The sequence below is a fragment of the Molothrus ater genome, chromosome 12 (genome assembly GCF_012460135.2).
Source record: "Molothrus ater isolate BHLD 08-10-18 breed brown headed cowbird chromosome 12, BPBGC_Mater_1.1, whole genome shotgun sequence".
Classification (NCBI taxonomy): Eukaryota; Metazoa; Chordata; class Aves; order Passeriformes; family Icteridae; genus Molothrus; species Molothrus ater.
This window is the reverse complement of record NC_050489.2, coordinates 17,759,166-17,786,522: the sequence shown is the minus strand read 5'-3', so window position 1 is coordinate 17,786,522 and position 27,357 is coordinate 17,759,166. Positions and strand designations below refer to the sequence as shown.

The window sequence follows — 27,357 nt, the reverse complement described above, 5'->3', positions numbered from 1 at the left end:
ATTCAAATTAGTCCCTGTTCAGTGAGATGGAGCTGGGCCAAGTGCTGCCATTTACTGAAGTCCTTCCACATCACTGCTAAAAAGGAAAGTTCTAAACAGTGACATCTTGGAGACAGAATTTGTTCTGGGCACAGGCTGCTAACAAAATGTATGCACTAATGTAAAATTCCAAGGGACTTGGAGTTTCTGCAGCCTGGGTCTAAACACTGCTGAGGGTAAAAACAAATAACATGATAATTTCTGCTTGCTTTAAGAAAAGGACACATTTATTGTGTTTTTCCGTGCAAAATGGTTAAAATGAGCTGTGAAAATTCTGCTTTGAATGCATGAGGAAACACTGTAGACCCTTTTCTCCCTCTCTTGGTGCCACACATTTCTGTGTCAGGCACTGCCTGGATATTTCCCAGGCAAGCAGTAAGAGCCCAAGTGGTAATGAAATTATTTCCCTCAGCACCAGGAGTGTTTGGAGCCACGGTCATAGCTCAGCATCTCCTGCACACTTCAGCTCTTGTTGTTTATCAAAGGAGCAATGAAAAGGAGCCCAGGAATGAGGTGTAGATGAATATGAATTATTGAAAGGAGCTAGGAAGAAAGCACTGCAGAAACAGGAGGATCTGTCATTTAAGCTCCAGGTAAGAGAGCTTAAAAGAGATGAGTGGATGTGGAAATGCTCTGAGTGCTGTTTGTGCTGCCTAATAGGGAGCAGGGGGTGTTGCTTTTAGTTTGCAGCAGTGTGTCTTGTCCTCACTCCAGCCAAGGGGAAAACCATCCTCTCCAATCCCATCCTGCCCTGCTTACCTCATCCAAACCAGCACTGGATGAGGACAAAACTTTTAGGGAGACGAGCAACTTCACTGGAAAAACTCCTTTTCCTTCAGGAGCCCACGTGGTATTTTATTTAAGATATTTTCTGTTGTCTAGTTCAGGCATTCAGATGAAATTTTAGGTCTTCCCTGAAACACTGAGAGAAGGATTTTCTTTCACCTCATGCTAAAAGCCACTCAACAGCTGTGGATGGGTGGTGTCACCCATAATCTTCTAAATTCTTTTACCTTTTCTTCATAAGAGAAAACTTTCATGTCTTTAAATGATTTTGTCAGCCCCATTCACTTCAAATCTGTAAATCCCTTTCAAACAATGAAATCCAAAGCCACAGGAGGTGAGGTTTTAGCAGTACTCCCATTTATCCATGATCCATTGCATCTTTGCAAAAATCTCCACAAGCACCTTTTGATTTGTTTGGTGGATAAACTGAACAAATGGAGTCACTTTCTGTTTTGCTGTATGCTAGCCTAACATGCTGTAAAACCAGCCAGCATTTCTGCTTTCCTGACTCTTGCTTTTCATTGCATTCATCCCTCTTCCTACTTCATGCCTGGTTTGCTTTAGATTAATCCCCCACAGTGGACACACAGTCATTTCCTCAGGTTCAGCCTGAGTTTACAAGTGCCTTCCATCTTCTCTAATCTCTCTAGCTCTGTCTCTGTATCTATCCTGCCAGGCATTTCCCTTGATTTTATTGTTAATTAATGCATCTTTGTAGTGTTTACAACAAAAGCTGGGTTATAAACATGACTCACAGATCCATCCCTTGCCCAGTCCCACCTTTGCTGACTCAGTGTGATGGCAATTTTTAGATTGTGGTGAATGAAACATTTGCTGATTATTTTTCCTCCCTGCCCTTTTAGCAGCCACAGCTGATAAGCCCTCATGACTCTGTAGGATAAGAGGAGGTGGGGAATCCAGATGGAGGGAGCAGAATGATCACTTTACAGGAGGTACTGCCAGCTTTGGGCAGGGCAGCTCACAAGGAGCACTTAGACCTTCCTAAAGTTCCTAATCCTCGTGCCAAGCCAGCTCTAGAGTGCCTTCAATCAGTGCAAAAGCTCCTCTGCACCAAGGGGTGATGAAGCAGCCAGAGGTCAAGGAAAAGTGGGATTATTGACAGCAGGACAGGAACCTGAGCCACCCTCTGGGGCTTGCAGTGTGCAGGGTTTTGTTTCTGGCAGCCCTGGGTGCTGGAGGGGTCTGTCCCCAGGTGGGGAATGGGAATTCCAAACACACAGGGGAAGGCTGTGGAGGGAGGAACAGGCAAACCAAGGCTGCAAATTCACTTTTGAAACACAAAGCTGCAAAGCACCAGGGCTGCTGGATGGGCTGGAGGTCTGATGAGGGGGGTGAGGGAAGGGCTTGGTTCACAGAATCCCAGAATAATGAGGTTGGAAGAGACCTCTAAGATCACAGAGTCCAACCTATGCCCTAACACCTCGACCAGACCATAGCACCCAGTGCCATGTCCAGGCTTTTCTAAAACACATCCAGAGATGGTGATTCCACCACCTCCCTGGGGAGAGCATTCCAGTACTTCATTATTCTTTCAGTGAAAAATTTCTTCCTAATATCCAACCTGTACCTTCCCTGCTGTAGCTGGAGACTGTCCTCTGGTTCTGGGAGAGACCAACCCCACTGTCTGCAACCTCCCTTGAGGAAGGTGTAGAGAGCATTAAGGTCACCTCCAAGGCCGTGGTGGTGCTCACAGGGGTCTCAGGATGAGAGAAGAGATGAGAATGTTGACTCCATGTTTCAGAAGGCTGATTTATTATTTTATGATATATGTATTGTATTAAAACTACACTAAAAGAATAGAAGAAAGGATTTCATCAGAAGGCTTGAAAGGAAAAAAGAATGGAATGATCATAAAATCTTGTGACTGACCATAGTCCAAGACAGCTGGGCTGTGATTGGCCACTAATTAAACACAACCACATGGGACCAATCCCAGATGCACCTGTTGCATTCCACAGCAGCAGATAACCATTGGTTACATTTCATTTCTGAGGCCTCTCAGCTTCTCAGGAGAAAAATCCTAATAAAAGGATTTTTCATAAAATGTGTCTGTGACCTAAGGCTCCTCTTCTCCAGGCTAAAGAGCCCCAGCTCCTTCAAACATTTCTCACAGGGTTTGTGTTCCCAGCCCCTCACTAGCCTTGTGGCCTCCTCTGGATGTGCTCAAGCATCTCAATGTCCTTCCTAAACAGGTTCCTCCCCTGGTGATGGGAGTTTAAAAGATGTTTAGTGTCAGCCTCATAAATTCATCCCCAAAGCAGAGCCAGGGACTCACACAAGGGGGAAAATCTCTCTCCTTCCCTCTCCAAGGGGAAAGGGCAGCGCCCTTCAGGGGCAGAGCCTGGGCTGCTCTCCCAGCTCTGCAGGGGCTGCTCTGCAAGCACAGCTTCTGCTTCCAAGAGTTCTTACACGATCAGATAACATCTTTATATTTCAGCCTCAACAAGGCTAACATTTCATGGATTAAAATACAGATCCCAAGGAGAACCAGCCAAGTTATTAAGAAGAGCTCAAGGGTACTTTTTAAGAACAGTGTGGTGCTAAATACACAACAATGAGTTTTATGCATATTGCTTTTAACACAAGGTCTCAAGGCTTGGGAAGAAACATAATTGGAATGATTTTTTTAATTTTTTTTTTTACATTTAATGCATCATAAATGGAGAACTGGATTTGTATGGTAATTTAAAAAGTATGGTATTAAGAAAAACAAGAGGAAGAAATCAATCTCACCAGTAAAAACTAAAAGAAAAAAAATATTCTCAGACCTTCCTTCACTAGTTTTAAATTATTTGAGAAATAAATTATAAGAGGAGTGGGGAAAAAAATCAACAGCATTCAGTATTCAAACCCACCTCACCTGCTTAGCAATTCATGTTTTAATCTGGCAGTTTGTCACAGTAGCTAATGGAATTTTAACACTATTTCTCTTTCTGTTTGGAAGCTGAAAGCACTTCTGTGTTTTATTCTTGAGCTAGATAACTTTTAATAATCGGTCTTTCTAGTAACTTACCCACCTGTTAAAAAGCTGTCTTCTCCAGCAGAATTGGTTGAAGATCAACTTTTTAATATCTCCTGAATGGGAGTCTGTTTTCATGTTTCAGTATTACAAACACAGTTCTTACAAGACCACAGCAATTATATTTGTTTGATTTATGGCTAGGAAAGTGAGGCACAGAGATACTGAGTGGTATGGCTGGGATGACAAAGAGAGATTTTTACCATGGCAACTGGATTGTGACCACAATATTACCTTTTCCCTTTTGATTTTACACCAGCCAACAGCAGATACTTCAGGGTGCACTGTAAGTCAGGTGTGTGTCTGTGTGTACAGGCAGAGCCCAAAAAATAACAGTACTGGTAGGCAGACACATCTATAGCAGAGCTCTTGCAACATCTGGTTAAAATCTTCTTCAGATTTTCTTCCTAGAAAATTAACACATTTTTCTGTCCATTTGCCTCTTCAAATCCTGAAATGGTGCAATTTTCTCTAACTCATGGTGTCACAGGGACAGTCCCTCTGTCACCTGGCCCTGTGCAGACACCCTTCAGACAGCTTCTCTTTGAATCAAACCTTTTTCTGTCTTAATCATCTCTGCTGTTCCGGGCTGTAGAAATGCATGAAAATGGTAAAAAACCCAATCTTGGCACTCAAAACAGTCAAGTATCAGGTTTTAGAGGGTCACCAGAAAGAGAAGTTATTATCTCTGTGGCTGTATCCTGTGCTCTATATTGGATATTTGTGGTATTTCAGTGATCCTGAGCTGCACCACTGAAATGAGTCCCTTGGTATCAGTCAAGAGAATGGTGTGATTCAGAAATGCTCTGGAACTGAAATAAAAAGCACTCGGTAAGAAAAGCATTTATATAGTTTTCCTCACAGTTTATGTTGTCAAGAGGTTTCCAGCTCTGAGAGAAACATCAAAATGCACAGTCCAAATGTGCCTGCAGAGCTGGAGAGAAAATGGAGGGAAAACTTCATTTATCAGCAGCAGCCTCCTGCTGATTATCACCAGGCCTCTCTTTCAAACCACTTGGTTGCCAACCTTTCAGTGAGGTCAAAAATGCTGACCAGATTTGTTTCCTGATGTGCATGTGCTCAGATGTGCCCTTTGGTTTGGACCTCCAGGTGCTCAGACATGGCAGAAAACCTTCCTCAAACCAATGGTTACCTTCCTCAAAGAGAATTCACAGAATCCCTGGGTTGGAAGAGACCTTCAAGATCATCGAGTCCAGCCCATCCCCAACCCCTCAACTGAACCCTGGCTCCCAGTGCCACATCCAGGCTTTGTTAAACACACCCAGGGATGGGGACTCCACCACCTCCCCAGGCAGAACATTCCAGAACTTTATCACCCTTTCTGTGAGAAACTTTTTCCTGCTATCCAACCTGTATTTCCCTTGAGGCTGTGTGCTCTGGTTGTGTCAGTGCTGCTGGAGACAGAGCCCAGGCCCAGCTGAGCACAGGCACCTTTCAGGAGCTGCAGAGAGTGATGGGGGCAGCCCTGAGTCTCCTTTTCTCCAGGCTTGTGAGTGGAGCTCAGGGTGAAGCTGCTCACCAGAGCTGGAATCAGGAGATTTCAGATTTTCTGGGTCCTGTTCTCCAGTCAGGGCAGAGCTGGGACTGCCTCTGTCTAAATCCTGATCCCACAACATCGGGGCATTGCCTCCTGATCCATCTCCCACTGTGTGGAGAGGAAACAGCACTCAGCCCCAAGCCTGGCACTCAGCTTTTCCTCTGCCCATGCCACACAACATTTTAATTCCTTAAACCCTTTTAAACCTAAGTGATTCATCCCTTATGCAAAATTCATTGGGGTCCATGGAGGAATGATGATCCCTTTAGGATTCCTTTCCTCAGCCACTGTTTTTAACAGGCATAATTTTCTAGATAGCCCAGAGGAAAAGAGCACAGAAAACTTGAGGAAACTTCAGCAAAGTTGGCACAGGTTCAGTTTCCATGCATGGAGAGGAGAGAAACGACACAGAAATGTGTGTGTTACACGTCATGAACATTATTTTACATTTACATAGCAAAGAAATGCCCCAAATCATTCATTTGCTTCAATGGTAATTCAGATGTGACCCCTTTACCGCTTTCATCAGAGTTGACAGAGAAAAAAGAAACTTTTCAGAGAAAAAAGAAACAAAGGCAATGAAGGAAATAAGGAATAAAACACTGCCAGTGATATGTGACCCAGTCTTCCAAGACAATTTGTGGCACAACAGAACTGTGGATCACGGCTGGGGTTTCCAAGGACAGGGATGAACCAGCAATATTTTATAAAATGTTTAACAAACCTTGGGTACCCACAGCCTGATTTACCACGTGTTCCTGGGCCATTGCAGCATTATTCTGCTGGAATCAATAATGCTGCAACTTGGGAAGACTTGAATAATGAAGAGGTGGATCGAGTGCTTTACTGTCAATTTAATTATTCATACAAACGAGGCATTTGGCAAGAGAGGGGATTTCTATTGCTTCATAAAGGCAAATTATGGGGGAATAAACAGGAACATGAAGCAGACATCGCTGGACTGAATAAAACGTTGGCATCAATCCTTAAAGTTTACCTTGCAATGTGTAATGTCATAATTAAATGGAGAAAAGGAGGCCAAGCTATTCTTTATGGCCCATGAGTAGCAGAGGGATCTGAAAAGAGGCTGAATTTCCATGTAACAAGGCTATCTAATTCCAATTAATTCCAGAAGTGCCAACCACCAATGAACACAATGGAAGCATTTAAATGAATTCTTGGGCGTTTAAATGCTCTTTTCAATCACATGTAATTTTTTGTTGTTTTTTTTCCAAATAACCGAAAAATTGTTTTATTTATCATCAGCATTCACATGGCACAAACATAAAGAACCTTAGAAGGGCCAGACCTATACCTTGGCTGAGGCTTAAAGGAGAAACAGAGCTCACAGACAACAGGCTGTGCACTCAATCAGTAAAAGAAAGAGCATCAAACAATTTTGTGTTGAAATTGCACCCACTGAAGATGCAGCACTGAAGATGCTGATTTCTAAGCCAATGAATGAGGAGGCTTTGAAAATTAATTTCTTTTCCTCATTTTTTCCCTCCTCTTTTCCAGTGCAGTCATATTTCCTTAAATAATTATTTTGATTTGCACTTTTGTTTTCCCCCTGACTTTAAAAGCCTGAAATGCATCTTGTGTTAGAGATGCCAGGCAAAGCAATTATCTTGGTATTATATTTAAGCATCACAAAAAGCCTGCTTGGGGAGGGAGGAGGATTGACAACAGTGCTTTTATTAAATTACAAGCTGCTCCCTGCAGGATGGTTGGGAGGCTGGAAGCACTGAGCATTTCTGAGTGAGATTGCCCATTATAAACAGACATCATTGGTCTGGAGATTCTATACATGCACATATGGATGTAAACAGATAATTCAGATCTTTTTGGCTCTTCTGACAGAGGAATATTGTCAGGTAAATGTGGCATGATCAACCCAAAGGTGCAGCACCAACCTCAGAGAGCCCAGGCTGCCCTCAGGTGTCTCAGCACAAACACAAGGTCACACCAGCAGCCCCCTGTACATCATCCCTCAAGAATTCTGGGGGAAAAAGAACAGGAAAAACATCCAGGTTGTGCTAAAACATCTCCCTGGTGCCCAGGAATAGGTGGGTTGCTGACTGTCTGTGCCAGACATTGGATCTGCCTAGGGAACCTTCATTGCATAAATTTCTCAGTTCTTTTCTAAATACTTTACACTTTTGGCCACTGCAGCAGCATGTGCCCATAAATTCTACAGTTTTATTATGTGCTCTGTGGAAAAAACCCAGAAATCTCTGTTTTCTGTCTGTATCTGCTTTTCATACAGGATGCTGGCATAGCTGCAGAGAGCAAAACAGGAGAGGTGAAATCACAGGTGAGCAAGGGACAGTGAACACCACCAGCTTTCCACCTCCTGCAGCATCAACTCTTATCAGTCCCTGAATAAAGGTCCTGTGAGGGCTCTAATGACTGAAATCTGGGGGGGAAATGTGCTGCCTTCAAAGGACAGCTCTGCCAGGTTCTCCTGTCCCAGGGACGGGGTTTGAGCTGAGCCATCACAGCCACGAGGGCTCCAGCCTGCTGGGCAAGCGCCTCCTTCTGCTCTGCTCCTTCCTCAGCAGCAGCGCCCTGTCCTTGCTCTGCACCAGGGGGAGAGGAAGGGCTGCCAGCTCTGGGCTCCTTTTTTCTGCCTCTGCCTCGGGATCGAAGCTCTCCAGACGATATTTTGCATTCAGACTCAGGTGTTTATTATTTCTTATCTGTATTACAAGTCCTGAGTTCTTCTAACAAGCTACAAAATGGCTAACTATCTTCCTATGAAAGGTCCTTTAAGGCTAAACTATCCAATTAAGAAATGACACCTAAATTATTTTCATTTTTAACCCCATAACTGCTCACTCAAAGTCGCAATGTGGACTTTTGTGTGCAATTACAAAATACCACCCAAACCCACGGAGAAGAAGGTGGAAAAGAACAACCAGCCTCCACCCTAAAACCTCCATCTTGCCCCATATATATTACTCTATTCTAAAACCCCAAACTCTAAGTTTTCTACCCTGTGATATTACACACTTCTAATCAAACTGCACGCCCATAATCCCAGTGCTATCAATCCATTTTGGAAGCTTTCTCCACAGCCTCAGGTCAAATATTTTCACTATTTTCCTGTGGGTCTGTGCCCTTCAGCACAGAAAGTTTAAAATTCTCAGCATCCAGGATTCCAACAGAGGACTAAAGCAAATCACAGGAGAAGGACAAAGCTACCCAAGGAGGGAAACAAGGAGGAGAGAGGAATGTCATCCATGCCAACAAATCAGTGAGGCATATGGAAACTGCATTTAAGGCATAAAGGGTGTGTAAGGAGCTGATATAACCAGATGGCTAAAGAGCAAGGAGGGAGCAATTCCAGAAATTGTGAGGGAAACAGAGAACAGAGAAAGAAATTAAGGATTATCAACTTCATGCTGAAAAGGGCATGGAGAATTTAAAAGGAAAACTACAGCAGCAGTGATGAAGTTTTTTTAGAAAGTGAAAAAACACCTCAGCAAATGTGAGAACTGAGCCAGGAATTTGCTTTTCTCACCTGCTGAGAGATATCAGTGCTGAGGAGATTTCCCACAGATGTGGCACAAGGGTCCAAGGGGGCACAAACAGAGCCTGGCCAGGACAGGACAGCTCTGGGGTGAGGTGCATGTTTAAGTCCTTCAGAGCTGAGTTCCTCAGACACCAAATCAGGTATTTTTCTTTTATGTGCATTTATTAATCTATTTCAATAGAAGTATTTCTATCCATTCTCTGTCTCTGACAGATATTTGTGTGATTATAGCCAGCAACAAGGTCCTGATCCAGCTACAGACACAGCTGCAGGTCCAAATAAAACAACTATTAGAGTACCCACTCTTCGAAAAGAAAACTTGAAATTAAAGTACATGTATTTCTTGATAAATAAATGTAGCACTTAAATCACTCAATTGCACACAAAATTTTCTCATTGCTTTGGATTTATTCACTTTCTTGTCAGCTGTCTTCAGAAAAATAACCTTTAACAGCACCATGCAAGGGCTTCACAAGGTAGGAAGGAAATGCTAATTGGTTTTATCCTTTTGTGAAACAATCCATCCAAAGTTAATTAGAATGGGTTTACTTTTTCTTCACAGAAATAATCCATAGGAAAGACTGATGGGCAGAGCAAGCTGAGTCCTGCACAAAGGTGCAGGATTTAAGTGATTCTGAGCTGTGCTCCCAGAACTCTGTAGCCTTCAGGCATCTATCTGGTCTTTCTCTGTGGATGGCATAATTAGGCTTTGAGTGAAAACCCCAGTGGTGAGGCCTGATAAGAAGTTAATCTTGTGGGCATCTCATGGGCCCAGAGAGATGTGCCCCAAAAGCCCAATTAGCGAAGGCTTCCTGTCCTGGGCTGTGCCACAGCCTTGCTCAGAGCTGATAAAAGCTGAGGAGCAGCAGCTCAGGGCTCCAGCAGCCCCCCACACCTCCCAGGGCTGAGGAGCACCTGCACTTTGTGCCCATCTCACTTCTCCTGGTGACCTTCACACTCCCAGCGTGGCATTTCAACCCCACAGATTCACTCACACATCCCTCTGGAGACAGGATTCAGCTCAGAGCCTGCTGGCTACAGCCACCAGCCAAGGCTTTTTGGGGAGCCCCACAGGGGGGACCTGTCCACAGAATCTGAGCCCAGGTTTCCTGGACTCTCTGACTGAGGCCAAGCAAACAGAATTTGTGTGAAATCTGTGCCATCCCAAGTGCAGAATCCAAAAGCATTACAGCCCATGCATGAGCAAAGCATGATAAGGTTTGAAAAGGTTTGATTAATGATAAGGTTTGATTTCCTATAATCTGTAAGAGCAAAGGAAAAAGTTCTTGGCTGTTGGAAAAGCACTGCAGATTTGGAAAAGAGACCTCTGCTTTACAAGCCAGAGGTCCTTTATTTTATGGAAGGAAAGCATTTCCCTAACAGGCAAAGGAATGCTGAGGCACAGCATCCATGGACCTTACAAATTCCCCTTTCCATCCAGGGATATTAAAAAGCAAATCCCAGTTCTGAGAGGGATGCAGGTCATGGAAAGTGCTGAAAAATTGAAGTGGTTTCTCCAGACCAAGCGACGGTAGCATGACTATGCTGGAAGGAGTTAATAGACACTGAAATTGTTTTATTAAGTAGATTTGCCAGAATTTACTGATTATCAAACCTCATTAGCCGGGGACTTGTACTCCATGTTCTTCCCCAGTTGCTGCCTGCTGCATCCACGGAGGGATGCTGGAGAGATTATTCCTAAGCCCTTCCCCCTTCCCTCTCCCCTCCTCTTCCAGGACCACATCGACAGTCCCGGGGGAAGAGAGGAGGGACGGGGAGAGGGCAGGGAAGAGGGACAGGGAGAGGGCAGGATCCACCAGCTCTCCCTCAGCATCCTCCACCTGCAAAGCCCAGGAGAGGAGCTGCGGCTCAGGACACCTTTGGGAGGATCCCTCAGCACAACATATGTTACAGCAACACGCACGGCTGCTTTCCCCTTCCAGGAAAGAGGAGAAGGAGGAAGAGGGAAGAGCTCCAGAGGGCTCCAGGGATTTTCCATGTAAGCAAAGGCGGACGATGCCCCCGGGAGCCGCTGCCGTGTGCGGCAGGTGAGCATCACCTGCGGGGCAGCCCCGCTCCCGCCTGCTGCCCCTGCTCCGCCGGTAAGTCACTTCGGGAAACTTTCTTTGCAGTTTGCACTTGCCTGTCTTGGGGTAAAAAAGGGTTTTTTTAATATTTAGGGACTATAGGCAAAAGCAGGGGTTTGTCCCTGAAAGGAGGAGGGGAGTGTTAAATTCTCCGAGGTGAGAAAACACTTTCTGCCTGCTTATAACAAAGTTTTCTCCGCGGTGGGCAAAGATTCCTCTCTAACTTCGCAGTAATTTGGCACGAGGTCGGGTGGATCAGAACAGTCATCATTTAGACAGAATTTAAGGCATTTTTAATCCTTGCAATCCCCCCGAGAGGCAGAACGGGCGTGCAGCGAGAGCAGAGGAATCACGATCTGAGCAGTCCCGTTAAAGCAATTAGAACTTCGCATCCAGCTGATGGCAGGTAATTGCCCTGTCGCTAATAACTAATAACTCTGTCGCTAATAACGATTAAGCAGCTTAGTTGAGTCAGCCCGTGGTTAGGGGTTTGTAGGAATAAGAAAGCAAAGTGACAACGACCGCAAAATATGGATAAAATAAGGATGTAACGGTGCCCAAACCTGCTCGGAGAGGAGCCCGAGGTGTTCCCGTTCGGATTTGCAGGCTCCCGAGCCTCGGTGATAATTATGAATGAGGCTGGAGCTGTGCTCCGTGCCTGTGTTGCCAGACAACCAATGAGGCAGCAAAGCAAAGCTCATTCACGGGCTGCAGGCTTCAGGAAGAGGCACAGAGGTGACTTTTACTTACCAAACAGGCACTCACTGATTTCCTGATTGAGGAAAGTGGCTGGAGACACCTTTTCTCTGGCAGTAACCTCTGCTATGTTTTCTCCTCCTCCCTGTGTCTCCTCTGGCTGACAGATCCCCCTGCTCCGATGCTGTTCTGGATGTCCCGGTGAGAACTCTTAGAGATGCCTATTCTCTCCAGAGGCAGTGACCAAGACTATAGCAACATTAGCTACAACTCCTGCAATTCCTTGAGCCACTTGTTTCCCATCTGCGTGGAAACCCCTTCTGTCAAGGGGGTCCATTACCAGAGGGCCAGGAGGATTTACCACCCTGACCAAGTGTCTGCAGTCGATCTGAAGACAGAGATCATGATCAACGTTGGGGGCATCAAATACCTGCTGCCTTGGAGTACTTTGGACGAGTTTCCCCTGACCAGACTGAGCAAACTGAAGCTTTGCAGCAGCTATGAAGAAATCATCCAGCTGTGCGACGACTACGATGAGGACACCCACGAGTTCTTCTTTGACAGGAACCCCAACGCCTTCGGGATGATCGTCAGCTTCCTCGCAGCAGGGAAGCTGATGCTCTTGAGAGACATGTGTGCCTTGTCTTTCCAGGAGGAGCTGAGGTACTGGGGCATTGAGGAATCCAACCTGGAGAACTGCTGCTTTCGGAAACTCTTCCAGAAGCTGCAGGAGCTGGCCGAGATCCGCAAAGAAGAGGAGCTCCGGAGGAGCAAGGAGGCTTCGTGCGTCTTGGATGAGAAAACCAGATTTGGGCAGTTCATGAACAGACTCAGAGACATGGTGGAAAATCCCCAGTCAGGACTGCCAGGCAAAGTCTTTGCTTGTCTCTCCATCCTCTTTGTGGCCACCACAGCTGTCAGCCTTTGTGTGAGCACAATGCCAGACTTAAGAGCTGAAGAAGACAGGGTAAGTCAGTCCTTCTTAACTGGTCTAACCACAGAACTGGGACAGAAAACCCAGCTATGGCTCAAATTAGTGCTATCATTTTCAAGTGATATCATGTTAAGAATAATGGGAACAAATATTAGACTGATTTTTGGCTAGAATACAAAAAAGCTTTTGGAAAGAGCAGATATTTCAGCTCTCCAGTACAGGGTGGTTTTTCCTTCTTGAGAAGCAGTTTCCAGTGTAAGATTAACTTGTTAGCACTGGCTCTCAAACTGACATGGTGGAGTTTTCAAGATGCTTCACTCTCTATTTACAGGCAATCTCTCCTTTGGACACATCAGCTACAGAAATATTTTCCTCTGACATCTTTACTTTTAAAACAGCTGGGTATCTTCCCTTGTGATAAAACTGTCAGATGCTTAAAGAGGGAGAAATATTCATTAATTTTTATATGTTACATTTTATATGTTACATTTTTATATGCTACATTTCAGTAGTTGCATAAAGATTGAAGGATGAGAGGCAGATGAAGTATTTTTGCACATACTGATACATAAAAGCTGTGCCTCTAAAAAATCATAATTCCATGCTAAGAGAATTCTGTGTTTGCCCCATATATATGTACATATTGTAGGAGCAATACCAAGCACTGTCTGAACTGCTAACTGCACTTAAACCCTTCTCAAAAAACTCATCCACATTAATTCAGGGCAAATAAATCGAGCCTGTATCACACATGAAGGATCTTCTCTATAACATTAATGTAAATATTTCAGTATTTAAAAGATTTATTTTTGTAATAATAGACCAGAGGATGAGCAAGAATCCAAAGTTATTTCAGATGTGGTAACGTCCAAATTCATCAAATAACCTTGATTAATCTCTGTAATGAATCCTGCACTTCATTTGCAAATTGCCCTCCCAAAAGTGCTGAGGAAATCTGTGTCAAATGAACTCCCTGCCCCAACCCCTGCTGTGAGACAAGACACTCCTCAGAGTGTCACATACTGATGAATAAAGTCATTTTTACGTTTACAGCACAGCCTGGTGTGTACAAGACAAAAATCTGTATCTATTTTACTGGTCAAAGCAGCCTTATCAAGGTTAAAATAAATCCTGATATTTGATGTCTTTGGATAAAACTGAGGACTGCACAGGAGGCTGAAATTTAAGATAATTCCCTGTTCCTTTTTAACCCCTTGAATATTAACTTCCATTTGCTAAGGAAGGCTCCAACCTGTCAGGAATAAGCCTGGTGCTCTTGCAGCCTTCACAGCTATTCTATTACTTTTTGGCTGAAAAAAGGAAAAACTGTTTTCACAGGAAAAGCTGTTAGAACTGTTCCAATGCTTCTTCCAAGGAAGCACTTTAAATATAGAACATCCTTCTTCCATCTCAATGTACAAACATTACAAACTCTGCTCCAGCAAGTGCTTCCTGCTAACTTTGTTAATGGAAGGGGCTTTTTGTCTTCATTTCCCAACCACTGCAGGAAAAGCTTTGATAAATAAATCCCATGTAAAGGACCCAGCACATAAGCAGAGCTCTGCTGGATGTAAGGAGTTGTGTGTTTTAAAAAATAACTAAGTTAGAAAGAAAAGCATGCTGAGGGTTATAAGTGTGTCTGGGAGCTGCAGTGAAGCTGCTGTTCCTGATTTCCTATAAAAGAAGGATGACATTACTACTTAGAGATTTGCATATATATCAGCACTTTAAAAACAAGCAAACTGCATTGAAATAAGCTCAAAAGATGGATTGTTGGAAGTGAGGGGAGAGGATGAAGGATGAACTTGAGGAGAGGACCACATTTGTCCAAACGTTTGGAAACATTCCATAATTTACACTTACAGCACCAGCCTAATGCACTTTGTCATTGTGCCCCAGAATACAGAGTATTAAAAGTCCTTTTCTATGAATTATGTGATGTTCTGCCACAGGAAAAATAGGGGAATATATGAGACAAAATACTCATGCCTTGTGGAAAAGCAGAGAGTCTGAACTACTAACAAGCAGTTTTGGCATCCTTAAATTTCCATCCCTAAATTCTTAGCCTGCAACAACTAAGATTTCCTTACTGATATCTCAAAAGAGCATTTTAACTAGAGCTGGACAAATAGCTGCATGAAGTTAATTGACTAAAATTAGGATTTCTTGGCTGCAGCTGAGTCATACTTAGCAAAATCAACTGTCTGTTGATTTGTAACTCAGAACTGACCTCAGAGAGTGAGTCCAAGATGGGGCCACATTTACCAGCAACCTGAAACAAGCATGCAGGACCTGAAATTTTTGCTTTTAGGGCTGAACACAAAGATGATTCGATACCTGTTTGCTCAGTGACAGAATCATTCGCAAAGTTTCTGAACAACCTGAAATTCCACACTTGAATTCAAAGATTATTGTGAGGTTTAATCAGGTCTGAGTTAAAGCTTAGCAAAAGCTCTGAGCTAAATGTCCTTAAAATTACTGCAAGGATCCATTTTCCAATGTCACCAACGCTGGAAATTGAATTTATCCATATTACCCATTCAGAAAAACAGACAAAAAAGGCTTTACCTCTGCTGCATATTTACCACTCTAGGGTCCTGTTCCTCCTCACCACAGCCACATTGAGAGAGTGAAAACTGGCTGGAGTCCAGCTCAAGATGGATCAGAGGAAAAAAAAAAAAGGGAAAATAATGCAAGGTGACTTCCACTTGACTCACTTGGCTCAGAGGCTGCTGATCCCACCCTGCAGGCACAGCAGATCCCTGGTCCTGTGAGCAGCTGCTGAGCCAGGTCTGCCCAGGAGGGAGGAAAGAGCAGGCAGAAGAGCAGCCAGGAGTCCTCAGCGTGCTCGGGAAAGTGAGAACTCGGCTGAGAGGGATGGCAGGGAGCCAGGAGAGAGCATCTGCATCAGGGAAACCCTGTCACCCTGGCAACCAGAGGGGAGGGAAGGACCAGCCCAGGGGCAGCAGAGGGGATGATGGCAGGGGGAGCCTGGAGTCGAGGATGCAGCTGGCAGAGAAATAAAGGAGGAGTTGTTATCACTGACACACTCCAGAATGTGCCAAATGCCATTTAGGGACCTCCTCATGAAAAAAAACCACCCAGATCTGGGCAAACATTTATATTATATACGGACATGATGTGAATCTCAACCCAGAGAGAACAGTCCCAGCTGAAGGGTGAGCAAAAAGTTCAGTAAAAATGTGGAGTAGCAAAGGAACGGCTCTGGTGAGCTCAGTTGAGTCTGACCATGAAATGAATATACAAAAGGTTTTATTATTTGTGAGGCTAAGGAGAGAGGAGTCATCAGTAACAAGGTTATGTTAGTTAGGAATAAAACAACAGAATGATCACATTTTCCAGTGGAAATATATCCTTGTCCATGATATTTGCATCAGTTCTTTATGGAGCTATTTTTACCAAACAGTTTTTACCAAACTGTCTTTGGTAAAAAACAGATTTAATATCATCAATGTGCACTAATCAAGGCATGTAGAGATAAGGAAAAAAGGCATATTTAGAGGTGAGAAAATCTGTTATTGATCTGAACAGGAAGCCTGAGAGAACTGCAAAACTGAACAGGAGACCAAGCATAGGAAAGCTGAAGTGACAAAATTCAGCAGTGTTACTCTCAAATGAAGAAATTCAGATCATCCCACTACAGACAGGACAGAAGTCCCATCAAAGCCCCCCAAAAGTCCCAGTCCCACATAAGAGTTACAGTCTAAGAGGGGTCACTGAAACAGCCACTGCTCAGCACATCCAACCCAAAGGAAAACAACAACATCATTACACCAGAAAAGTCTGGGATAAAACCACTGCAGAGGGGCCTGGAGAGGGACATCACTTTGAAGTACTCTGGGGACTTTCCTCGGGATGAGATACTTCATTTAATGAGTCCCTAAAGTTGGCATCCTCTGGAGAAATGACTCAGCAGAAAGGCTACAGCAAGGTCTGTCCTCCAGGAAGGCAGCAAATTAAGGTCAGGGGGGAAGAAAACCCCCAGATATTTCCATTCCCTGACCTTGTTACTACTAATTCTTGTGTTTGCTCTTACCTGACCTTGAGAAGCTTGGAATTGCTTTAGGTATTTCATAGGACCTGATGAAACAAAATCATCATACACTGCAACCACTGTTGTTGCATGTGAAGGTTTTATCCTGAAACACAGAATACTCATTTTTTTAAAGCTTCTTTTCCTGGGATCATTTGATTATGTGAAAATCGAGTTCCTTTTAAAGGAGTAAGTTTCTGGTCTCTGGTTGCACTTAGAATCCAGAAAACAGAACAGATGAGGAGAACCCAGTACTTAACAAATAGAACCACTTTTAAATTATTTTTTATATTCTACACCATTATTCTGGAGGCCCTGATTAGTTTTTTAATGCTTGATGTTGCTGAAGTTCTCTGTATGATGCTAAAGAATGTTTGGCTTGCACACTGGGGGAAACTGCCAAGAAACAGGTTTTCTTTAAAACTGGAATAATTTTACTTTACAGGAGAAAAACCCAATTTATTTGCCTTATTGTGAAGAGAAAGAAAATGTAATGCTCATTTAAAGTGTAATACTATAAAGGCATATGTGTACATGCCTATCTATAAATATACTGCTATATACATATGACTTGAAATTACTTGAAAATAAAGCTGGATGTGCTTTGGCTTTATTGCATCTGCTCAAGCACTTTATTCTGGGTTCTTATCAGGTCACTTTCTGCAGACAATCTCTCTCTTAAATTGTCCAAGCATCCAGTGCAATTCTGATTTTTTTCTGACCATTTTGATTAGCAAGGGAAGTAGGAAAATGTGCTTCACTGGAGCCCCCAAACCCTCCTGGTCTGGGTGTGCTCAGCACAGTGAAACTCAGTATTTATGTGCTTCATGGAGTGAATTAGTTAAATTAATAATGATTGAAGAAAGGTTAAATAAGAAAGCATTAAACAACAGAAATCAGAATATTCAAGCCTGGGACTTTGATATGTGTTTATGAAATATTGCTTTATGATACATATTTATGAATTATTGCTTTATGATATATATTTATGGATTTTTGCTTTATGGGATCTGCCTTTTTTTGAGGCCAGCAACACCCAGAGCTTTGAGATGGAAATTCCACCATCATGTGAAGACCCTGATTTCAGAGTCCCACATTATCAGTGACCGTTTCCCAGGCACCCACACCCACAACTGCCCAGTTCAGCACTGGGTCTGTTCTGTACAGCTCTGATGATGCTCATCTCACTGAAGGCCCTGCTCTGCACAGCCCAAAGGGCACGGAGGGGGTGCTCACTGCTGACCATCTGTGCCCCAGCTCACCCTCCCTGCCACACACAGTCAGTGTCTGCACAAGCTCTGGCCCTCCAGGGAGGGAATGGATCCTGCCTGCCCTTCCAAAGCCAGGGTCCAGTGTTCAGGGAGCACATTTAGACATTATTTGTTTGCCTTATGCCCATCCCCTCCTGGCTGTGTCCCAGCAGTGCTGAGGCTCCGAGCTTTGCACGCCATCCTGGGGGACCCCCCAGCTGTTCCAGCTGCTCCAGCTGTTCTGCACTGGGCACTGCACCAGCAGCTGTGCAGTGTGCCAGCACGTGGCCCTCACTGGCATTCAGGATTTCTCCCCCTCCTGCTGCTTTTAGAGCTGTAATTGTTACAAAAGCCTGTTCACTCCCCTCACCTGGCTCTCCTCAAGCACAGGTGAGTGCTTAATAAATGTTTTCTTTGGGAGATGGGTTCTGCCTTTCCATCTCTGGAAAACTCTCTAATTTATCCCCCAAGTTCTTTCCCACAGTGTCAGCACCTCTCATTAGTGCCAGTGTCTCCCCTTAAAACAGATTTAACCATCTTTGGGACCCCCTGTTCTCCAGAGTTACAATAAGAAGGAATTTCTTTGAAGAATTTGCAATGCAGTGAGAAAAGAAACAAAGAAATAGTAACAGGCAAAATGCTTTGACCAGCAGCAAAACTGTCAGTTGAAGGTTATCCTTCCAAGTTCAGATTAATTCCTTGTCATTTTGACTGCTCTGCTCTGCACAGTTACAAAATTGTCTGTTAGATTCCTTACTAGAAAAACAAGAAAAATTTACTCTTTCACATCTTTCTGCTAACACCAACACTTTGGAGTTACCAACTGGTTGAAATCAAAACCAGATTCTTCAAATTGACTCTAACAGTGTCTGCAGACTAAAGTTTAAAAGATAATTTTAACAATTTATTTTAGGTACACTTCTGCCCCAGAGGGGATAATTATTTGTTGGACACAGAGCATTAATTTCTTTCTCTGTTCTTTCTAATGTCCACATTAATACAATACCAATATTAGTTCAGTTTCCTCAAATGCTGTAATTGTAGTAATTCTTTTCCTAAGTCCAGGCTTCTTTCCCCTCAAGTAGAACAAGTGGGAGCTCATTGTGTTCTCAGAATACACAGCACTGCTTTAACAAGCTCATCATTCCCTAAATCAGGTTAGAGTCTTTCTCAGCAGGCTGTAACCTTCTGATTTTATTGCACCAGGCTGAAACCATAAATCCATGAGCTGGTGTGATCCATAACACAGGGTTTTCAAGCTCTCCCTCCCCACCATTTGATTCAGCAGAGCGTGGTTTAATTATTCAAATACCAGCGTCAATGCGGCCGCAGTGATTCAGCACTACCTGCAGCACTGCAGCTGCATCCCAGAGCTCAGGTATGCAGGGAACACACAGTGCCACCACATTTCTTAACCAAGCCATCACTTCACAGCCAGAAGGGATTTCTGCCCTGTATCTGTTCATTTCCTGCTGTCAACGGGGTAAGAACAGCTTGGAGCCAGCTGGGGAGCTCATTCCCTACACCCAGCTCTTGCTCTGCCTCTGCTCCTTCCTAACCCTGCTCTAGACCTGCAGCCTCCCCTGTATTCCCACTGCCTTGGGTCTGTGGGAAGAACCAAAGCTTGTTTTTACACCATGCCATTAGTTTGTGTTTTTCACACACAGGGAATTGCTCAGGGAGAAGCTCTAGACCAGGATGAACTGCCCAGGTGTGAGCAGTGCAAAAGGCTGGAAAACAGCCCCCACCCAGGAAATGACAGCCTTGGGCTTAGAGAGGGAAATTCCTGCTGGTTTTTCTTCTAAATCCTGCACCTAGAGGACTGGCTGATTTTGGCCAAAGGGCCAGGCTGCAGGAAGAGCAGTCCTGCTGGGATAAGTGCTGGACAGCACAGGCTGGCAGAAGGCAGGTCAGGAGCTGCAGGACAGGCTGATCCCATCTGCTGCCTCTCTGGTGGACCCTGGCCTCTGTCCACAGAGCAGTGTGTGCATCACAGGAAGGATCTGAGCAGCAGCTTGGCTGTGCCAAACAAAACCTGTGCCTGCCAGGATAAATTTAGCAGATGTGAACCATGACCTTGCAGCAGCCACGGAGGCAGGCGTGCTCCTGGTGTGAACGGTGGCATTCTGGCAGCCTGTCCCTCCACAGCTGAGGGGTGAGAAGGTGCAGGTCCTGTGCTCAGGGAAACTCCTCTAGGACTCCAAGAGGATGGAGCATCTGAGCTCTTTCCCTGCCTGGTTCTGTCTCCACTGGGTGTGGGTCACTGAGCACAGGGCAGCCTTTCCCCAGGAGCAATCAGTGCTGCAGCTCGGGCTGGGAGCAGGGCTCAGATCCCTTCAGCCCTTGCTCATTTGTTTGATGATGATGATGATGATGATGAGCTAGCTGGTTCCCATAAACATGCCCTGGGAATAACAGTGTTTGCATACAGGGGGTCTGTTATGACTTCTAGCTGGGTTCAAGGACTTCTGTCAGCTTGGCTTCATAAATAACACGAGATTCCTTTCTCACCAGTGTGCTGTGCAAGCAGCACATACACCTTGTGCTGAGGTACATATTGATTTCCACTCCAAAGCTCTGGAAATATGACATGATTCTGAAATAATCCAGATACTGATCAAGCTGTGCTTATTAGCAAAGTGTTCCACAACATTGGAGGAACTTTTGCTGTTTAACTTGGGAATAGATCCCTTGACACAATAGATCATTTGCTATTTAACCTGGGAATAGATCCCTTGACACAATAGATTATTTGCTATTTAACTTGGGAATAGATCACTTGACACAATAGATCATTTGCTATTTAGCCTGGGAATAGATCCCTTGACACAATAGATCATTTGCTATTTAACCTGGGAATAGATCATTTGACACAATAGATTATTTGCTATTTAACTTGGGAATAGATCATTTGACACAAGAAACACTTGGAATCACTGACACCACCCTGAGCAGAGCTCCCTGGCAAGCACAGGAAGGAGATCACAGGAAATCCTGTAGTTTTGCTTGTTTTACCTCCCAGACTCCACCCTGTTTTTAGATTGTGGGAAATCCCAAATTACACACCACAGAAAACAGGCTCAGACTGCTGCCAACAAACTTCCACTTAGAGTCAGTCACACCCAGGGCAGAAAGTTGGTGCCTGTCCAATTTTATCCTCACACAGCTGCAGCACTGCACTCCCAACATAATGGGAATAACAGGATTTCTTTCCTGATTGTACTTCAGATTAAGAGGGAATAAAGGGTAAATACCCACTGCAAAAGGTATTGGGGTAAATCTCTGGCAGCAGCAAACTCATGGGTGGATCAGGTAATGATTCAGAACAAGTTTTCCAAAGCATATTTTAATTGTCATTTGTCTTAAGAGGGCAGAAAGGTGGGATACAAATGATCAGCACAGAGCAGACCCTGAAGGAACAAGAGGAGTTCCTTGGTGGTGTCTTACAGTTATTCAGTAATAATCAAGTTTTTCCTTGTCTACACAAAAAAAAAGTGAGCAGCATCTGGAAACCAGCATGGATAGATGAGAGATATATTCTGCAGGGGAAATTCTGATTCAGTCTCCCTGGGCATAACTGAAATTATTGATGCATGTAAAGATATTATTTTCACTAGATGAGATTTATACCTGTTGTAGGTTTGGCTAGTGCTGCATAACCCTGGGATCTGGTTCTGTTTGTTATCCTAGATGTCATTACACTTTAATTAATGTTTCCTGGCACATATCTCAAGCACATTTAACTGGAATTCACAATTAGTGAATAAATTGCTTTTTTACTGCTCCATCCCTGGAAGTATCCAAGGCCAGGTTGGACAGGGCTTGGAGCAACCTGGTTTAAGGGTTTAAGATGGGTTTAAAGTCCCTTCTACCCAAACCATTCTGGGATTCTGTGAGTGGAAAACAGAAACCAGGAGGGTTCCCCTGGGCTCTTGTTTCCTCTGGCAGCTGAGGGTACTGGGTTAACTGCACTCAGTACTGCTCTTCTTCTCTTTTATCATGAACTAACTTTTTTTTTTTTTCCCCTCTTTAAAGAGAATTTAACAGAAATATCCTAAAATGAGCAATCTCACTGTAACACCATAAACTCCAGCACATAAGAGAACATGGAAAATAAGCCACTCTTATACACCAGAGTGGGATAATCAAAAGGAAGCTTGAATTTTTTTACTATCTCTGGTGGTAGAGGAGTTTGAAACAACTCCTTTGCTTCTTTGAGGTAGTTTATAAATCTAAGAAACCACTCAATATTTCAGGCAGCAGGCTCAGTATGTATCTTTTTACACACAAAATATTGTTTCATTCATTGTTGAGCCAAATGCTCATTTCATACAGAAGATCAATACCAGGCACTCATTTTATTACATTTATATCATAGGTTGTAGAATTTCTGCTGGAGGCAAGTTCCATAAATCCTGATAAATTCTTGCATTGCTGAAAAGTAAATCTGCAGGATGAATAAAGTATAAAGAGTTACATACTCACTGCTGGGCCTGTCATAACTGTTCTCCCATCAAAGTCAGTGACAGGTTGAGTACAGATTGATGTCAGATGGGTTGGTTGAAAGAGCCCTCCCAAAATATGCTGTGGTCACTTCTAAATAAAACCTCATCTTCCCCTCTTGCTCACAGTCATCACCACCCCAGCTTGGAGCTTTTAGAGCTCCCACACCACCGTGAGCAAAACTGCAGCAGGAGGAGAAGGAGCTCAGTGAAAATTTGACTCAAAGATCTGGAAATAAACCCCCAGAATTCTACTCTAGTTAATGGTGAGGTCGAGGGAGGGAGTTTGTTGTGGTTTGTGTTGGCAGGTGCTGAGCACTAGAATATCCAAATGTGACTGGCTTGTTCAGAAAGAGGAATCGTGCAGAAGTTGTTGTGGCACAGAGATTTCTTTATCTGCCATTTAGGCAAAAAAAGGCATGCATGGATCAGGGTATTTGGGCTGTACTGAAAGTAACTAATGGGAATGTGGTGGCAAAAAAAAATTTGAAATCTCCCACTGACACAGGAGCATCAGTATTTTGGTGAGAACAGAGCTTTGAAGTCAGTGTGTGTTCTGCCTGTTCTTTGGACAACAGTTCTGAGAGCAGCATAAAACACTGAGCTGTAAAAATCCTCAAAACTACTGGGAGAAACAGAATTGGCTTTGGTGCTTGATATTTCCTCCCCCACCCCCTCTTATTTCAAAATTTGCTGCTTTTGAACCGGGCATTCAAAAGGATGAAGAATGTTGGAAGAGACTGACATTAGAGAGGGATATTCTACATAAATCAAGTCAGGTGCATTCCATAATATATACAAATGTTCCTAATATATAAAACATTCACATGCAAACTCTTGGGATGAAATCCATCTCCCCATGTGAAGGCAATGAGCATGTTCTCATTATGCTGACAGCATAAATTGCCTTCACTAAGTAAATATAAATTTCCATAGGGAATACTGAAGTTACTGAGGGTGGCAAGAATTAAAAATCTCCCAAACAGTCTCTACATTGCTACACCTTGAAATTTCATGCTCAGTTCAAAAGACAGCCTGCATCTTAATGGTTAAGCCTTCCAGGTTTAACAAACCAGCAAGTTTTAACCAGCTTAAACAAAATTTCTTCTGTTTTCTAAGGAAGGAATAGGGAAAACCCCATGATGATCTGAGAGCAATGTCACCTGCAAATGTCTAAAGGCAAATAAATAACAGATGTACTGGAAATTCAGCCCAGCTAACAAAAAATTAAACAAATCTTGATGGGAGCAATGAATAATTCAGAGGCCCCATCACTGGGGTGACCAGAGGCAGGTTTTGTGCAGAGTCCAGGCTGCACTGTACAAATAATTCAGGGTTCAGAGAGAGTAAGCACTGCACAACACAAGTGCTGATTGCAGGCAATCTCATCAAGCCCAGTCAGCAGCTCTGCAAACATCAATGTGCTCCAGCCCTGACTGCAAATGGAGCCACAGCCTGACCCTGCATGCAGAGCCCTGGCAGGGCTGATGAAGCTTCCGTGGTGTTTCATTTTAGGGGTAAAATATGGACTCAGCAGCTTACTGTGCAGAAAGGAGAAATCCTCAAATGGTGCTACAGAGCTAAATTGTTCTGAGGGCTGGGCAGGGTAAAACTCACTCCTGAGGGGGAACCTCTGCTGGCCAATTTTGTAACACAGAAAGACTTGTTACTCCCAAGTGCAGCAGAAAGTGGGAAATATTGAGTGTTGTAAAAAGTCTGCCGTGACTCCATTTTCTTCATGTGGAAAAAACCAATATTTCATTCACACAACTCATTTTATACAGTTTTCACAGACCTCGTGGGCAACTTTAATTTGTAATTTGATAACTTCTTGTCAATTACTGTATTGGTTAGTAAAAGGTATTTTACTTGTCCATCAAATCTCTCTATTCTTGAATTGTCTACATATTTTGTTCACTGATTCTCATGGGACAGATTTTATTGTTTATACAGGTGCACTTGTTTTTCACCCTAGAAATAGATTGTTGTGTTAATGAACTCTCATTTTCAAGATGTTTTCACATGAGAACTTGCAAAGTACTTAGCTGCATTTAGAAGTGACAGGCCAGCTATTAATTTAATAGAGCAGGCATGATTTTATGAGGCCTTTCTTTTATAATTTTTCTATCTGTCTGTGACATTCAGGACTTACAGCCTGCATGCCAGGACTTTATACATAGATGGGTTTCATTCTAGTAGTTGGAAGAAGCAACAGGGTAAAATGAGGCAGGTAGACCTCATGGCCTACCTGACCAATGAGGCCTGACCATGACCAGTGAGGCAAATGAGCTGTTTGTTCAGCTATTTTGTGTGCTCAGTATTCTCTGTGGAACTGAAGGACAGCTGCCACACTACCTGTGCGCTGGTTTTGTTTATCTCTGCTGCCAGTGACTCAGGCAGATCCACATTGCCTCTCCCTCAGCGTTTTTGGATGCTGGTTCACAGACTGTTCTTTTGTTTATTTCCCTCTCTGTTTTGTGGCAGGGTGAGTGTTCCCAGAAGTGCTATTACATCTTCGTCATCGAGACCATCTGCGTGGCTTGGTTCTCCCTGGAGTTCTGCCTCCGCTTCATCCAGGCCAGGAGCAAGTGTCAGTTCTTCAAAGGACCCCTGAACATCATCGACTTCTTGGCCATTTCCCCTTACTACGCCTCCCTCATCTTCTCCGAGGACGACTCCAGCGAGGAGGAGGACAGGCCGAGCAGCAATACGTACCTGGAGAAGGTGGGCTTGGTGCTACGGGTTTTACGTGCCTTGAGGATCCTGTACGTCATGCGCCTTGCCCGCCACTCGCTGGGCCTGCAGACCCTGGGCCTCACCGTGCGCAAGTGCACGCGGGAGTTCGGGCTGCTGCTGCTCTTCCTGTGCGTGGCCGTCACCCTCTTCTCCCCCCTGGTGTACCTGGCTGAGAACGAGTCGGGCAGAGTGCTGGAATTCACCAGCATCCCCGCCTCGTACTGGTGGGCCATCATCTCCATGACCACCGTGGGCTACGGGGACATGGTGCCGCGGAGCGTGCCGGGCCAGATGGTGGCTCTGAGCAGCATCCTCAGCGGGATCCTCATCATGTCCTTCCCCGCCACCTCGATATTCCACACCTTCTCCCACTCCTACTCCGAGCTGCGCAAGGAGCATGAGCGGCTGCAGTCGCGGCTGAGCCGAGCCAAGAGCGCCAACCGCACCGGGGAAAGCGACACCTTCAATGAGACGGACAGCCTGATCCTGGAGGGGCAGGCCTCCCCCATCAAATACATCTACACGGGGAACTGAGCTGGGAGCCACTTCAAATACAACTGCACAGGGACCTACCTGGGCCTGGAGATCCCATCAAATACATCTACATGGGGACCTGGCCTGGAGATCCCATCAAATACATCTACATGGGGACCTGGGCCTGGAGATCCCACCAAATACATCTACATGGGGACCTGGGCCTGGAGATCCCATCAAATACATCTACATGGGGACCTGGGCCTGGAGATCCCATCAAATACATCTACGCAGGGAACTGAGCCTGGAACCACATCAAATACATATACACAAGGACCTACCTGGGCCTGGAGACCCCATCAAACACCTCTACATGGGGAACTGGGCCTGGCCTCCCCTATCAAACACATCTACACAGGGACATGGGCCTGGTGTCCCCCATCAAACACATCTACACAGGAACCTGGGTCAGGCCTCCCCCATCAAGTACATCTACACAGGGAACTGAGCCTGGAGACACCATCAAATATATCTACACAGGGACCTGGGCCTGGTGTCCCCCTCAAACACATCTATGCAGGGAACTGAGCCTGGTGTCCCCCATCAAACACCTCTACACAGGGACCTGGGCCTGAAACCACATCAAATACATCTACACAGGCAACTGAGCCTGGAGACCCCATCAAACACCTCTACATGGGGGCCTGGGCCTGGTATCCCCCTCAAACACATCTACACAGGGAACTGAGCCTGAAACCCCATCAAACACATCTACACAGGGAACTGAGTCTGAAACCCCATCAAACACATCTACCCAGGGATCTGAGCCTGGCCTGGGCCGTTCCCAAAACCACAGACAGAATTGTGCACACGTGTGCATCAGCAAAATACACAAAGCAAAGCAACAGCACAGGTTACAGTGCTATCCTGGCATAGGTATAAGCAGCAGCCAACCCAACAGAGCCAGCTCCAAAAAATCCCCATGGAGCTGGAGGTTGGGAGAATGTAAAAAAGCCAGAGTTTATTCAGTGATAAATGCTCATTCTTCTCCATGACTACGAAGAATAAACTTTGTCTCTACCACTCATGCATCTTGCTGAATACCTAACACTGAATGAGTAACAAACAAACCAGCTTCTGTTGGCACAAACACACTTGTTATTTGATTTGCCTTTGAGTTTCCAGTGTTCTTGCAGTGAATTTCCTGAGCCAGGCGTTAGGACACATTCTTTCAGGGCTACACACCAGTGTGGCTATCCACAGCTCATCCACCAGGCATACAGACACAAATGCAAATTCTGTATTTAAAGCCAGTAACAAGCTTAAAATAAAATGAAACTGCTGTATGTGACAGCTTTCAAAGTTTGCCTGTAGCCAGATGATCAATCTGTACCTAACAAATTGCACTGCTTTGTATAAAACACTGTTTGCAAGAGCATTTGCTTGAAATGCAGTTGTGGTATGCAGACTGTAAACATATCATACTAGACAGCAAAAGTCTTCAAACTTCTTTTTCATATAATTATTTAAAATAAAAATGAGGAATAAAAAAAAGAGCTCAAGCTTACTGACCATATCAAAAAAGCCTTGGTGTTATATTTTGTGTTGAATGGTGATGGTTTCTCTGGAAGAAAGATAAAAAATATGCTTCTTAAAAACGTGAAAA

The 27,357-nt window shown here is 44.3% G+C and overlaps 1 protein-coding gene and 1 long non-coding RNA gene across 4 annotated transcripts in view; one reads left to right on the top strand and one right to left on the bottom strand.

The window, feature by feature from the left end:
* The window catches only part of LOC129046814 (uncharacterized), a 17,713-nt gene extending 6,033 nt beyond the window's left edge, over positions 1 to 11,680 (bottom strand). The window contains exon 1 of the long non-coding RNA XR_008508585.1: positions 11,609 to 11,680. This is a non-coding gene — a long non-coding RNA (uncharacterized LOC129046814). The remainder of the gene's footprint in view (positions 1 to 11,608) is intronic.
* Positions 505 to 27,357, top strand: KCNG4 (potassium voltage-gated channel modifier subfamily G member 4). Of its 3 annotated transcripts, XM_036390621.2 has the most exons (5): positions 4,653 to 4,696; positions 7,690 to 7,737; positions 10,902 to 11,060; positions 11,909 to 12,708; positions 24,966 to 27,357. In XM_036390621.2, the coding sequence occupies exons 4-5, from the start codon at positions 11,959 to 11,961 to the stop codon at positions 25,749 to 25,751; spliced, it is 1,536 nt and encodes a 511-aa protein (XP_036246514.1). In that variant the 5' UTR covers positions 4,653 to 4,696; positions 7,690 to 7,737; positions 10,902 to 11,060; positions 11,909 to 11,958; the 3' UTR covers positions 25,752 to 27,357. The 3 variants fall into 3 exon arrangements, with proteins under 3 accessions (XP_036246513.1, XP_036246511.1, XP_036246514.1); XM_036390620.2 differs by lacking the exons at positions 4,653 to 4,696; positions 7,690 to 7,737 and adding an exon at positions 505 to 632; XM_036390618.2 differs by lacking the exons at positions 4,653 to 4,696; positions 7,690 to 7,737 and adding an exon at positions 505 to 632 and having other exon boundaries at positions 10,695 to 11,060.

Excerpts from the sequence above, each read along its gene's own strand:
- KCNG4 (XM_036390620.2), top strand. The coding sequence starts at position 11,959 with ATGCCTATTCTCTCCAGAGGCAGTGACCAAGACTATAGCAACATTAGC. Across the intron at positions 12,709-24,965 it reads TAAGAGCTGAAGAAGACAGG|GGTGAGTGTTCCCAGAAGTG; the intron begins GTAAGTCAGTCC and ends GTTTTGTGGCAG.